The 14,667-nt window shown below is 28.9% G+C and overlaps 2 protein-coding genes across 11 annotated transcripts in view; one reads left to right on the plus strand and one right to left on the minus strand.

Annotated features, from left to right (window-relative positions):
* The window catches only part of Pgant9 (polypeptide N-acetylgalactosaminyltransferase 9), a 709,503-nt gene extending 704,899 nt beyond the window's left edge, over positions 1-4,604 (plus strand). For all 7 annotated transcript variants that reach the window (XM_074114441.1, XM_074114448.1, XM_074114443.1 and 4 more), the window contains 2 exons: positions 2,379-2,507; positions 3,179-4,604. In XM_074114441.1, the coding sequence (XP_073970542.1) occupies positions 2,379-2,507; positions 3,179-3,322 (273 nt within the window). In that variant the 3' untranslated portion in view covers positions 3,323-4,604. The remainder of the gene's footprint in view (positions 1-2,378; positions 2,508-3,178) is intronic.
* A 3,886-nt stretch (positions 4,605-8,490) lies between these two features.
* Positions 8,491-14,531, minus strand: lost (methenyltetrahydrofolate synthase domain-containing protein lost). 4 transcript variants are annotated; one of them, XM_074114450.1, is made up of 7 exons: positions 14,327-14,531; positions 12,247-12,542; positions 11,930-12,134; positions 11,647-11,759; positions 10,905-11,333; positions 10,176-10,394; positions 8,491-9,404 (listed from the first exon to the last, which is right to left on the minus strand). In XM_074114450.1, exons 1-7 carry the CDS (start codon positions 14,349-14,351, stop codon positions 9,216-9,218), a joined length of 1,476 nt encoding a protein of 491 aa, XP_073970551.1. In that variant the 5' UTR covers positions 14,352-14,531; the 3' UTR covers positions 8,491-9,215. The 4 variants fall into 4 exon arrangements, with proteins under 4 accessions (XP_073970551.1, XP_073970550.1, XP_073970553.1 ...); XM_074114449.1 differs by having other exon boundaries at positions 10,176-10,397; positions 14,327-14,527; XM_074114452.1 differs by lacking the exon at positions 14,327-14,531 and adding an exon at positions 12,776-13,159.
* Between the last annotated feature and the right edge of the window lie 136 nt (positions 14,532-14,667).

The raw sequence follows: 14,667 nt of genomic DNA on the forward strand, positions 1-14,667 counted from the left end.
TTAGAATGAAATTTAGGTAATTTAGCTTACAACATGAAATTGTATTGAGATTTTAGTGACAATAAAATATTTATAAAAAGGATTCAAATAGCGAGATCTATGGCCAAAAATAACAAGTACCGTCTTTTAGCCAACGTTTCGACAAATTTATTATTATCTTCTTCAGGGCGTGGCTATGCGGGTTGGTAGAGTGACAAAAGAAAAATTGGTAAAAAGATGGAGTTGTTTTTTTTTTGTTTTTTTTTTGTACTAGACCTCGCTAATTGAATCCTTAATAAGTTATAGCTTACAACTAATCAATGTGGCAGTTAACAAAAAAAAAAATCCCTATCTAAGTTTAAATACTCGTATTACTGCTCTCTGTAGTTTATCTACAGTTACCTAAAAAAAAATAGAAAAATAATTTTCTATTAGATTTTTCATAAACTTCCCCCAAAAATCGGAACGAATTTGTTTCCAAGAACTTAATTTTGTAACCAAATTTTTATTTAACTGATTATTCAAATATGTACTGTATTTGTTTATTGAAATTTTTATTTTCTATTTAATTTTGTAATTTGGTTTCGCAATACATAATTGTATGTATGTGTGAATGTGTTGCATGAAATATTGTGTTACGCATTCAAGTTCGCTGAAAATTTCAAAATTGAAAAACTATAATTTTTTTTTTTGTTTTCTTTGTAAATACTTACAAAAACACACAGACAAAATCTATTAGATTCCTACTTTTTGCTCGAATGAATTACGTAGTATAAATGCAGATGTTTAAATAAATAATAAACATTTTATTGAATAATTATTTTAGCTATCTTGGCATATAACTTGGTGGGGGAGCCTTGTTTCTCAAATTTCCTTCAATTTATTTTTTTCATAAAATACTTTTCTAGTTTTTAAGTGTATATATATATATGTATTTATTTATTTATTTTATGTGCTGTGCATTTATAGTTTGGTGAAGGGACACACGCAAAGCCATGCTGTTTATGCATTTTTCTTTTTTATTTTTTATTTTTATTATATTTTTGATTTTAACAATTTACGCTTCCAGTGTCAGCGCATCAAACATGGCAAAAAATACTGCATTATTGTCTTGTATTTTATTTATAATAAAAAAAATTTATCTTCTTTATTTATAAATATTCATCTTCTTATATAAGGATCAATTCCAAAAGTAAAGAGAGAAATACACATTATTATTATTATTTATCCCAATAAAATGCACCCTTTTTTGCCGTTCTATAATTTTTCATTAATTTATTTTAGTACTAATTCATTTCATGAGTTTGTTTAAAAACTGAAAATGAAACGCCACGAGTCTAAACTGGATTACACATATACTGAAACCAAGACAGTGGTTTCAGATAGTTGTAATAACCTAACCTCAATGCTCTAGGCTCTTGTATATATTTTTGACTTACGCTTGCCAAAAGTTTTCTGAAATGAAGAGCAGTGAATTTTCCTGGGAGCGCTATGATTCATAAAAAAGATCAAATTCACAGAACAAAGCAAAAATTAACCACAATTAATTTCAATGGTTAGAAATAACCCACATATTTCTAGAGAACTGCAAATGCTGGACAACATTATCGACTCGAAATAGAATACAAATTCTGAATTATTACAGTTACAAGAGCTTTCTTCCAAATTAAACAAACGACCAATGATAATTTCAAATGTACGCTTATTGCAGAGCAATAATGTAAGACAAAAACAAACAGTTTAGGAAAGTAAAGGTATTCTTTATTTAAAAAAAAGTCCCTATTAACTTGATATACTATTATTAGTCTTTAATTTTCACTAGCATTAACTTTTTTTAAAATATTTTTGTTCCATCTAAAAATTCAGTACAACTTGGTTCAAAATTTAGTTAGCAGCTCAATTAAATCTTGTAACAACTGCAGATTCAGCCAACTTACCTTATTGTTCAGATAGTATTATTCATTAGGAATATTCTTTGTCAGGGGCAAGATGTGCCTGTCAGGTTGAAAATATAATCTATACTTTATTAAGTTTTGCTCGTAGCGTTCAACAATTTTTGTTTATTTATTAGATTAAATAAAAAAAGAAGCCAATTCAACTAATATACTGTTAGTTATATTAAGCCCAATTATTATGCATTTTTAAAATAAAATGCATTTTTGCTATAAAATTCTCCATCTCTTTACTTAAGGAATGACCTTCCACTATATGTTTAATTATTGCACAATTTAATTATATTTGATTTGAATAATGGTTGGTTATATGTTTATTGCTTGAATGAATTATTGGTATAATTTATTTTTTATGTACGACATTAGTCTACTAATATTTACAATTATAAACATTATGGATTTATTTATTTATTGAATTGATTAATGTTTGTATTATCTTTTATTTAGTACTGGATGTTAAGCAAAGAAGGTGAAATTAGAAGAGATGAAGCTTGTTTAGATTATGCTGGACAAGATGTGATTTTATATCCGTGCCATGGTAGCAAAGGCAATCAATTATGGTATTATAAACCGGATGTAAGTTTCATATTAATTTACAATTAAGTAAAATTTAATTGAACATCTTTGAAAATGCAGAAAATTTTATGGGAAGCGTCTTTAAAAATATGATTTGGTGCTTTAAAGTTCAGAAAGATGCTAAATTATGCTACATTCTAGAGAGTAATCATATCGATTGTTGGACCTTAATATTTACCATATCTGGAAAGAAATATACAGGAGATTGAATTTAAAACAGTAGGTTACCCTTAAAAATGTTAAACTTACCACTTTAAAAATACTGCAAAGGTGGTATATCATTGATTTTAATTATTGTAAGTTAAAATTAAAAAATAACCTCCAAGCTTCTGACTTATTTTCGAGGTCGCCATTTGTAATGTTTACATGAACGGTTAAAACGCCTATAGTCCATTCCACACGAGTTTTCTATTGTAACGTTCGCAAGCAAGTGGAACGGGCAAAACCGCGGTCGTGAGCATGATCGTTGTGAGCGCTTAGTGGAACGCACCCTTTATGTATCTTAACTTTCTAGTCCTCGCCATTAACCTCTCGCTTTCCATGGTACATTACTGCTTCCTTATTTCAGTTGATTATTTTTGCTCTGTGTATTATTTTATAAGATGTAAGTTCTATATTTTTTTTTTTTTTTAAATGCACTATGTACTAAACAGAAACAATTTCCTTTACAGAGCAGTATGATTCAACATGGAAGTTCGAAAAAGTGCTTGGCAATATCTAGTAATAAGCAGAAATTACTAATGGAAGACTGTAATAGTAATGCACCTCAACAAATGTGGAGATTTGATAATTATAATGCATCAAAATTAAGATAGTGGTACGACTATATTACCCAACGACGGCAGAGTCAAACAGTGAACATTTCGTGAAAAATATAGACTTTTTTTAAAAAAAAGAAAAGAAAAAAAAGAAAAGTTTTATATAGTGCCATAGTGCAATTTAAAATTAAAATTAGAGGCAAAAGATTATTGATATGATTTTTGATCAAAGACCTCAAATAAATATTACAATGACCTCTATTATTTTATTATTATTTCTGAAAAAATTGTTAATCGTGAAAATCACTTTATTGTGTCTACCATTAAAATCTGTGTATATATAAAATAATTATTGTGTGCCTAGCCAAACAGAAGTTTGATTCTGGTTTCTCTACAAGGTGCAATTAAGCATTATGGGCATACAAAAAATTTAATAAAAAAATAAATAAATGAAGTAATTTCAAACATATTTGGACGTACTGAAAGAAGAAAATCAATAAACGAGCATGCATTCAACATTTATCGTTTACTAAAATGAATCATCATTTAGTAAATGGTAATAATGTAAAATAAAATTATAAAAGTTCGTACCTACCAGAATTTTATTTTATTTTATTTTTTAATAGTAAATTTCTGAAAAAAAGAATCTGTCAAAAAATGTTTGTTTAGAATTTCTAAATTGATACATTTGAATTCAAAAATGTTTGTTTCATTAGCAGCAAAAATCTGTAGAACTTCGCTCTCGAAAACCAAAAAAAATTAACTAATTTCTAAAATTCTGATATTAAATAGAAAAAGCAAATAGTTGCATTACTTTCAAATTTTTACTTCACTATTTCTTAAATTTGGAGGGGGGTCTCCAAAGAGATAAAATGAAGAATTAACAAACTTTGGTAATTCTACATTTTCTCCAATATTGCTGCTCCAATTCAAATTGCGGAACAACTTTAAAGAAAGCCATTGTTTTAAAAAACGAAATATCAATTCCCCCCTCCACAAATAAATAAAAAATGCTTATGCCAACTTAACTGTGCAAAAACATTGGTATCTAGAATTTATTAATATATTTTAATCGACCAATATTTTTTTAATCTTAATTTTTTTCTTTCATTGGAATTAATAATTTTATAACCTGAATTTGTTCCTTTCGCTGCAATTTAAGTTGATTTGTTTACCAATGTGACCTTCAGATTTGCCAACTTTGGAGACCCTTATAGAAAACTCTAGTATTTGAACGATTAGCCATTCAAATAGAGTTTACAAAATTAAGCTTGTTTCATTAGTGATTTTACTCCTTATTGCTTGATTGTTAATAAAATAATAATTAAAAAAAAAAAAACGAACGCTAACTGAATTAAGGACAAGATTAAATAATTTTTTGTTTTCAAGTCGAGAAAAAAGAATTCTAGACTTTGGTCAGAAACCAGTAAATCATAAAAGAACTTGAGGATTAGTCTATGATAACTTTCCTGTTGTTGTTGCCATGACTTTTAGATTTTTAATTGCTAATACAATCTTGATTATTTTTTTTTTTAATGTATTCCATATTCCATTGTCTTCCTTCCTTTTTATTCTCAAATTATTATTTCTGCCCACAGCTTCTGCGATTTTGTTTGTTTTTTAGGGATATCATTCTTTAAACTTACATTCATTCAAGGACACATTTGTTTTCAACCTTATCTAAAAAAGATGAATCTGATTATATTAATTATTTTACTCTAATTATACTCGAGGGATTTTTGGAAATCTAATGATTCAAGTAGATCGCTTCTTCTTCTGATGTAGAAGATTTCCAAATTTTGCTCCTGAAACTTCTGGAAAACGGTGATTTATCAATAATTTTGCAAAGTGCGAACACAGTTAGAAGCCGTTATATATTTGTACCACCATTTGTTAAAAAGCGGTTTTCTCTTAATTAATTCACTAACGGATGCAGATTTGCGGATTCAATGAAGATTATATGATGCGTTTAGGATGATAAATTAAAAAGTAATATCTACATCATCACAATATCATCGATTGTTTTAGAAAATATTTCGTTAAAACGAAATTTATCTTGAACATTGATGACTATTTATAATGATGATTCCCAAACTTTACTAATAATCTTACTTATAGTGGGACTGTTGATAATAGTTGTTTTAAAACCTATAGTTTCACTTCTGTATATACATATTTTGCGAAGCACTGTTATTACTGTTTATTATTAAATAAATTTTTAACAATAATTTTTGATAGATTACCAGTTTTATTTAATTGTAAACAGTATTTATTTCGATCTACATATGTAACATTATACGCTTTTTTTGTTTTCTTAATAAAATTTATTTTCAGATTATTTACCAACTGCCTCAAACAATTCATGAGCACTAAGTCTTGAACACCTACTTATTCTTTTATTTTGGTCATTACTATTAAGTCCTCATTCGAATAAAACAAAAGTGCATTCATTACTAATTAAAAATAAATTGTCGAATAGATTCTAAACCTTCAGTACTTTTATTTAAGGTACAGTTTAATACAAATGAAGCATTTATTATTTTAATTACAAATTAAATTATCTTTTTTTTTTCTATAAATTTTTTGTTTAATTAACTGTTAGATAGATTTATTCCAATTTTTAATCGTTATTATTTTATTTTTTTTAAAAGTGAAAACAATAAAATTTTAGATAAATGTATCTTTGGCTGTGACCTTTCCTTGTAATAAAACAGCAAGATTTGTTTACAAAAATATAAGTTGCAACAATAAATAAGTTCTCTGCCAGATAATAAAAATATACGAATGTTATATTCAGCAATAAGGTGACCTTGTAGTGTAGCAGGTAAATTTAAAAAACTATACGATTTTTTTTATCTAAATAAAAAAGAATATTAGGATGCAATTAATTATAATCTACTCGGCATTTTGCCTTGATCGCAGATTTACTTCTCATTAAAATTTAATATTAATTTACTTATTAAAATTTTTCATTTGTATCCTTTCTTGAGCTTTGAAGGTTTCTTATTGTTGCATGTCTCTTAAAAAACGTAGTTTTATTGGATCAAAATTCTAGGTCAGTTAAAATTTAAAAAATGTGGTTCATCCCAACAGATTTTTTATGAAATTAAAAATAAAGCTTATAATCTTTAAATAATCAAATAAAGCTTGTAACCTTTACTGCCTCACAACTATCAACTCTTCATTTAGAAAATGGATTTTTTTTTTTTTATTAGCTTTATTTTTTGAAATTCAATAGTAAAATTTCGGGCAACATGATTATTTAGATAGAAAGGTAACCATTATACATTCTCTTATCTGATCAAATTATCGATAAAATCTTTGATCATGAGTTGATGTTAACTTGGAGTCTCCTCATTCTAGTTACTAGAGCCAAATGTCAACAAATTTTCATTTAAATATCTAAAAAGTTAGTAAATATCTGTAAAGTAAACAGAATAAGATTTCAGCGGAAAATCAAGCGTAATTTGTGAAGTGAAAAAATGTGGTTTGAAAATGGAACAGTTAGTAAGAAAATGGCAGGGAATGTGTATTAAAGATAATAAAGTTAATAACGTTAAAAATAAATTTACTTAAATTTTTTTGTCTCATTATTTTTGCAAAACGTTTGTAAAAATAATAACGTTAATGAAAAAAATAATAATAAGTAAAAGATAATTGATTTGTTTTATTAAAAAATGATTTATTAGGAAAAACATCTGTGATTGTTTTTCCCCATTGTGAATCGGTATATAGAAAAAAGATTTGTAAAAATTAATGTATATAAGTTATTCATTCCATTTAGTATTTGATAATATATACATAAAAATGCATTTATTTTCTGCAATGCTCAAATGATTTCATGGTATTATTGTATTCGTTAAGTAATATGTATTTAATAAATAAGCAAAATTATTTGTACATAAATTATACATATCATGTATAGAATATATTTAAAAAGAAAAAAAAAATCATATCTGTTTCTAGAAAATTATACATATCCTTTGGAAGGTTAATTTTGTAATAAATCAGTTAATTGACAGAAGGGAATAATTTCTAAATTTAATCGCTTCACCTTTCTTCTTCCACTGATCTAGAAATTGCTATTTTCACTCCTTCCTTTAATATTATGTGCTTTAAGATATTTGTTACTTCAATTTCTTAATCAAAATTAAGATGTTTGTACTAGAATTTAGAATGTGCTAGACTGTGTAGTAGTATTCCTTTCTATCTTGGCTGTGATAAAATTTATTCTTTTCACAACGTTGACTGCTGATTATAGCTTATCCCTTCAACTGATAATGCAAGAGAAGATTATGAAAAATTTCTATTTAGAAGCAAAAATGTCAGGAACTGCTGCGTTTTCATATACCTACCATAGATACGTGCAAATCATAATTGAAATTGTAACCTGCATTAAATACAGCGTTCACAATATACGAGTTTGTTGGCTTCAACTTCAAGGTATGGATCTAAGTCACACTGAATTTACCAATATTAGGTTTTGAAAAATCAGATATACCTAGCTCAATGAGTGTGGTAAACATTTTTTTTAAATAATCTTATCTTACTTATTAGAATTAAATGAGATTGCACTTTACACAGGTATGATAGTAGATTTATTTCCGTGTTTCTGCAGTTAATAAAAACTGTCCCTTGGTGACAGGCTGCAGACGACGAAAGGAAAAAGGGATATTTTATATTTTAACATTATACAAGTTAGAGCGTACTTCAGTATTAAGTATAATTAAATCGAAAAGTAGGTAAGCACAATCGATAAGCTATTGTTATCCCAATGTTTGTCTATTTTCTCACCGACGGCTTCATTAAACTTGTTTCCTATAATTTTCTTTTTTAAATTTAATAAAGTTAAGGAAAGTTCATTTTCGTGATTTAGCTGATTAATTTGTTTCATACTTTACCAAGAAGAAGAAGAAGATACTGTAATCGTGCAAGATATCAGAGTATTCGCTGGCACGAAAAAGTGGTTTTTGGAAAGGAAATAGTTGAGTGTTTCGGAATAATGTCTATCGTAACTCAATTACGAGAAATCTTTGAAGTTAATTTTTTCTTTAAATTCTTAGCAATTCTATCGTCATTGAACAACTTCAACTTCAGTTCATTATAATATTCACTGATAAGCCGGTCTACTAGAAACTTTCTGAACTTACCACTTGATAGAGGGTTTTTACTGAGCCAGTAAATTTATACTTAGAGAAAAAGTGTTAATAAAAACAAAACTACAATTCTACTTAAACATTTGTATAATTAAAAATTAAATACACTACTTCTCTTTGAATATAATTGAATTTAGTAAATAAAAATGGACGTCAATGTTGCATACATAATTTTCTGCTAGTAACTTTTACTAAGCAGTGAATAAAATAAAATAGACTTTAATTTGAGAGTTATGCGAATAAAAATAAAAAGAATAATTAATTATTTTTAGACATGCATACATGTTTTTTTTAATATTTGTTATACATTGCACATACCTCTTAAAATAAACATATCCATGGACGTCCAAAATTAATATTGAATATTATTACTGTATTTAATACAAATATATTTTTAAATGCTTCATTAAATCAAGCCAGCTGTATCAATGTAATTTTATTCAACCCATCACATGCATAACAACATAAGAAATTAAGGCACATTACAAACGAAATAACTTTCTTTTTCTTACGTTCCAACCCTATGTTCAAAAATATCGGATTAAACAAAATATTTAAATTGAAAGTAAAGTTACTCCGATACAAAATAAACTTGCAACGCTTCAAGCAATTAAATAGAAGGAAAAAAAATATATTAGAGTTTAGTGAAGGTAAACACAAACAGAACTCTAAACTAAATTATTTTTTGTTATGCTTTTTTTTGTTTTTCATGTTCTTTATGCTTTAGTACGAAAGGAAAATTTTGTAAATAAAAAGAAAATAGAAAATGAAATGTAAATGGAATAACAAAGTGTCTAGACAGCTGCGGCAGCTGTTTCTGATACGGTTTCTGCATTGACGGCAGCCTCTTTATTAGTTATTGGCTTGGCAAGTTCAATGCTAAGATCAGCAGACGGTCCATCTTCAGGCTTAACTGAAAGGCCTTGCAGCTGTGCCACAACTTCATCTACTCCTGCATTTGCTATATCCTGATTTGGCCTTCTCTGTAAAAATATAATTTATAAAAACTGTATACTCTTATCCACAATATAAAACATGTATATATCAGGAGAAGTGAAGAAAGAATAAACATGATTACATGATGCAAAAACTGCCAGGCATGGCCGATGCTTTCTTAACTGTAGTGACGACACAAGAAGAGAGAAATCAGCCAGTGCTGATACTCTCAGGAATGTGAGTGAATGAAATTGTCTAGGATAGAAGATAATGTGGCGAAAGCCGTTTTTTAGACGTGAAAAGTGAATAATCAGGATTGATTATAGAGGAAAGTATTTCTAGCTGTTGAATTGTGATGGCATATGCTTCAGTGTAAAATAGGAGTCGTGAAGGGTTAGATCAGATCTTTGTGTAGGGTGAAGTTAGAGACATAATAGGGGCAACAGATTATTTGAAGATTTAGTTGAGCCCTAAAGCTCTGATCCGAATGTCCAGATAGATTTAAATGAAGTCTTGTTAAGTCTCTTAATGTTGTTCCAAGCGATCTTCTGTTCAAACAGAAACCCAGGTAGAGTATATTACTAAGGCTGAAATAAAGCAAAAAATCGAGGGAATGCAAATTTTGTAACTGTTCAGTTCCCATCATAATTTTTATTAAATTCTGTTTACAGAGTAACAAAACTTAGGGATTACTTTCAGTTAAGCCCAATAGCTAACCAAAATTTCGTGAAAACGAAAGCTACTATATAAACTACAGAAAAATAATAAATTGAAAATATACAATAAGAATAATTAGCTTTAAAAAAAAAAACACGAACCTTTGCAAAATGTAGGAGAGCAACACCCTTAGTTGATCTCCAAGAAATATCATTGGGTCGAACCCCTCGCTCAATTAGAGCAGCTTTTAGATCTCGAATACGTACAGCTGATGTCAAGCCGTTAACTCGAATGCTAAAATCAACTGTGTACTTTGGACGGCTGATTCTTCTCATCGGTCCACGTCTAACTGGCTTCATGTTCTGCTGTTGACCCTCCATCTGCTGTCACAAAAAGAACATTAAAATCGGATTTATTTGCTTACTTGTACTTGAATAATGCGAAAGCCAATATTGAGTAAATCAACAGTAAACCGAATGAAAAGATATTTTTTCGCTAATAAACTACAATAAGAAAAAATGCCCGTGAAAGAAGTGATTTGCCGGGTTGGATACACAGGATTGAATCCTGCATGCACCTAGATTTTTTTGTTTCTAGTCTACAAGACAGTTCACATGTGGTAAACACTGTGGTCTATAAAGAGAGAACACAGACTGTAAGCTGGTAGTGTGAAAAAGGTTCTGGGGTAAAGTAGGAGATGCACCTTATTTATTAAAACTGTCCGGTAGGACAGTTGTATAAGGGTTGTTAGATTACTAGTTCAGTTAAACCAATAAATACTAAAATCACGCATATTAGAGCAATGATTTTAACTTGTTCTTGAGAAATCAAAGTGGGGCCGCCCAATGAAAGAGGTCTTAACTACTTAGAAAACAGTTCAAAAGTATTACTTTTGGAGAATCTGGTCCAATCGGTTGGGACCTCCTAGGGCGTCTTCTAAAAGTTCTTGTTCCCCTATTTGGAGGTGGAGCACTAGCTTCTCTCCTAACACCTCCACGGCCTTGCTGGCGTTGTTCTGGGGCGGATGCTTGCCTCCGTCGCCTCATGAATCTTCTCCTCCGAATTGGTGGAAAAAATCTTCCAGTTTCGGGATCAGAATCTACCTCTTTCAATTCAACCTTAACTCCAGATGTTTGTTCCTTATCAAGTAAATGTTTAATTATTGGTATATCATTTACTCGTCTATTGGATAAAATTTTCCAATATAGTGTTGGCTTTGGAAGACGTTTTTCAACTTCGATTACTTGAGTTGGGGTTACAATAACATCCACTGGCACATCATGTTCTTTGAACATCTCTTCTGGGAATTCTTCATACACCTTAAAACACATCATAATTTCTTTTACTGACTAATAAAGTACACTTTCAGTGATTTTATTGGTATAAAGTTAAATCATGATCAGAATTTGAAGAAAGGACATTTCTACATTATTTCGAATAAAAAATATTTCCACTGAATCCTGGAGTTATATTATTAAAACGTACAAATCAATAAGGTGAAAAAATCAAAATTATTGGTTTATTCTAGTATTTTCCCAATAATCTTTTTCTCATCAGAAAAAAAAATCTAGAAATAAAGGGGAAAAACTTAATGAATTCATCCATAAAACTATAGCAAAAACTGCACATTACCTGAACATCATGAACAAGAGTAGCAATTATTGCATTAGGTGCAATGGCTCCCAATTTAGATAATAATGCATACTCCAGATCAGAAAATCCTTCACCTTTTCCAATCCTGTGACCTATAAAAAAGAAATTATGTTTACATTATTAGTTATCGTTCAATTTAAAACAATTGACTTTCTCCTTAAAACGTATACACAACGAGTACTATTTATGCTGATATTACACAAAAATTCTGGTCGGTTGCTTGCACAGGAAACTAAGCGAAAAATTATTTACAAAAAATTACCTTTCTTGTCAACAGCGACCGAACCGACAATAACTAGATCTGTCTTTGTATCTGAGGAGAAGTCTAAAGCGGTCCCTAAGTAGTGTATGCCAATCCTTGATGCAGCCATTTTATAAGCAATTTTACTGGGCTCTGCGGGTGGACGAAGAAGTAAGAATACAGCTTCTCGCAAGCCGGGAGTCCCAGCAACTAGTTCCTTACCAGACTAGAAAAAGGAATTAATATTTTAAAATGGATTGGCAAGGCATTAACAATAACCATTATTCACTTTTATAGAAACAAAAAAATAATTTATAGTTATTCGAGATTGTACTTACTTGGATTACTTCTAAACGGAGACGTTCGTGGGCTTTGTCAAGGTTGACTTTTACTACTTTGGCATTTTTAAAAATGTCCAACTGTGCAAGTCGTTCAACCGCCTCATTTTCACCTTTAAATCTTGGAATCCTGTACTTGCATGGGCGAGGAAATATGACCAAATCTGATGACTCTAATTTGGACCAAGTAGCGTGACGAATACTCACTTTGTTCATTTCCTGCCCTTGTTCTGATTGTGGTACGGATGTCATCTTGACTGGGGCTGGTACATCTTGCACAGGCGGGACCGCATTAGCTGTTAAAGTCGAAAATTTATTAAATTAATTGCTTGCTAATAAAAAGAGAAACTATCTTAAAACTAGGGACTCAAATATTCATGCTAAGCTACAAGTAACTACATATTTGATTTAACTAGATTATGGCTAGACTAGTAATATTTCAACATCAAACCTTTTATCAAAGATTCATGAGGTTACAAGAAATCAAACAAACGCATTTAACCATAAAATTAATGACATTACAACTTACCTAATAAGACTTCCAGTGTGAGTTGACTAATACAATAAGTCACATATTACTTTAACGGAGATATTTAAAAAAACAAAAAAGTTCTATAATATAAAAAAACAAAAACAAAAAATTGAAATAATTATATAAAATTAAAAGAGTGCATTAAAGTTAACACTTCGAAATGACTTAACACGTTGCCGAATAGTGGGCGCGGGTTATGTGCTTGTGGCAATGTCGCTTTAGAGAGGTTACAAAAGGTTTATGATTATAACAACATAAAAAGTGACTTATTCCCTTTTTTTTTTTTAGTTTTTTGTTTTGACTTTTATAGGATGTTCAGTTACAATTATTCCAAGTTAAATGTGAACTCTTGGTACCTAAGTGACGTATTAAATAGCCGCTTAACCATCGACCATAGACTGAAAAGGCTATTCCTTCATATTATCGAAGCCAGTATTTTCAAAAGGAAAGATTATCAAAATGAATTGTAAAATGACTTCATAGGACGCTTACTTTTTTTAAGCGTGAAAACGTACAAATTACAGGCCCAAAAATAACAATAAAATTAATTGATCAAGCCTTTCGCTTCCAAAAATAGTGTCCTCAGTGTCATAAAATCATAGTGAGAATAATCAGAATCAATACTTTTCTCTTGGGAAATCGAAATGATTTCATTTACAGCTTTTCGTTAAAACAATAAATTTTTGTAAAATAAAATATAAGGGAATGTCTTTTCGAATGAAATTTTAGCGATTAAAAATCGTATTTAAAATTTTCTTCATGGCAAATAACACGTTGAAGTCGTTTTTATCGAATCAATTATTAAACCATCTTGGATTAGTATTTAATTTCGCTTTAAGGAATAGATTATTAAAATTTCTAGTACTCGAAAAAGAAATTTATCCACGGAAAATAAATTTATCTGCCTGCCTAGAAACATTTTAAACCTGCAACTTCGAGGTTTAAAGTTCACTTAGTGAAAAGTTCTTAACTTTTTAATAATGCCATTTATTATAATGAAAATTTTTTGTTAAGAATAATTATAATTTATATCAGGTGAGATGAATATCCACAATTACGATGTTCAACTTTTGAAATACTAATTTTATTTTAAATCATATGATCTTAAATTTTGTCTACTTTTTGTGTTAATTTGGAATTAGTGGCTAATTTGAATCTTACAAAAGAGGAAACATTCATTTTTAAATTTAGCGCAATTCGAACTTATTTAAAAAAAAGTATGACTGTTTTTTTTGTTTCTACAAAATAACATGAAATGTTACTACTTAAAAAGAGACTACGGCCATGATGTAGAATGTTAATAAGTCCAGATTACATTAATTTTAAACTGTTCGAGAGGACAAGATTATTAAATTTTTTGTTTAATGAAAATATATGTATAATTATTTTTTAAAAAAAATTAAAAAAAGAAGTGGCAATAAAGTTTTAATAAAATAAGTTTCAAAGCTATTTTAAAAGTTTATATGCTAATCAAAAAGAATTCACAATATAACATTCCATATCTTTAAAAAAATTTACAAGAATTTTAAATACAACTATTATACTTACGCTTAATTTCTTCTCCAGTCGTCATTTCTGCGCTTATTATTTTTTAATAATAATAATAATAAAGCGCTCTTCACCTTAACTAAAAGGAGATAAGCCTAAATGGTCCTTGGTTTTATCTACAGAAGCGCGGAGGCCTTGCTTGAGCTTGCTTTCTGCAGGCAATCCAATATGCAACTGAATTATATTTTAAAATTCACCTAACCCATATTTTTATAGACTTTAACCTTTGTTATAACATAACACTGTCAGACGTTATGATTATATTTGCAAAGATTCAATGATTGAAAAACCGCATTTTATCTAAAATAATGCAGTGAAATATTATTTCTATTCATTATTTA

This window comes from Rhodnius prolixus, unplaced genomic scaffold (assembly GCF_049639745.1).
Source record: "Rhodnius prolixus isolate KJV_2025 unplaced genomic scaffold, Rpr scaffold_7, whole genome shotgun sequence".
NCBI classification, from domain to species: Eukaryota; Metazoa; Arthropoda; class Insecta; order Hemiptera; family Reduviidae; genus Rhodnius; species Rhodnius prolixus.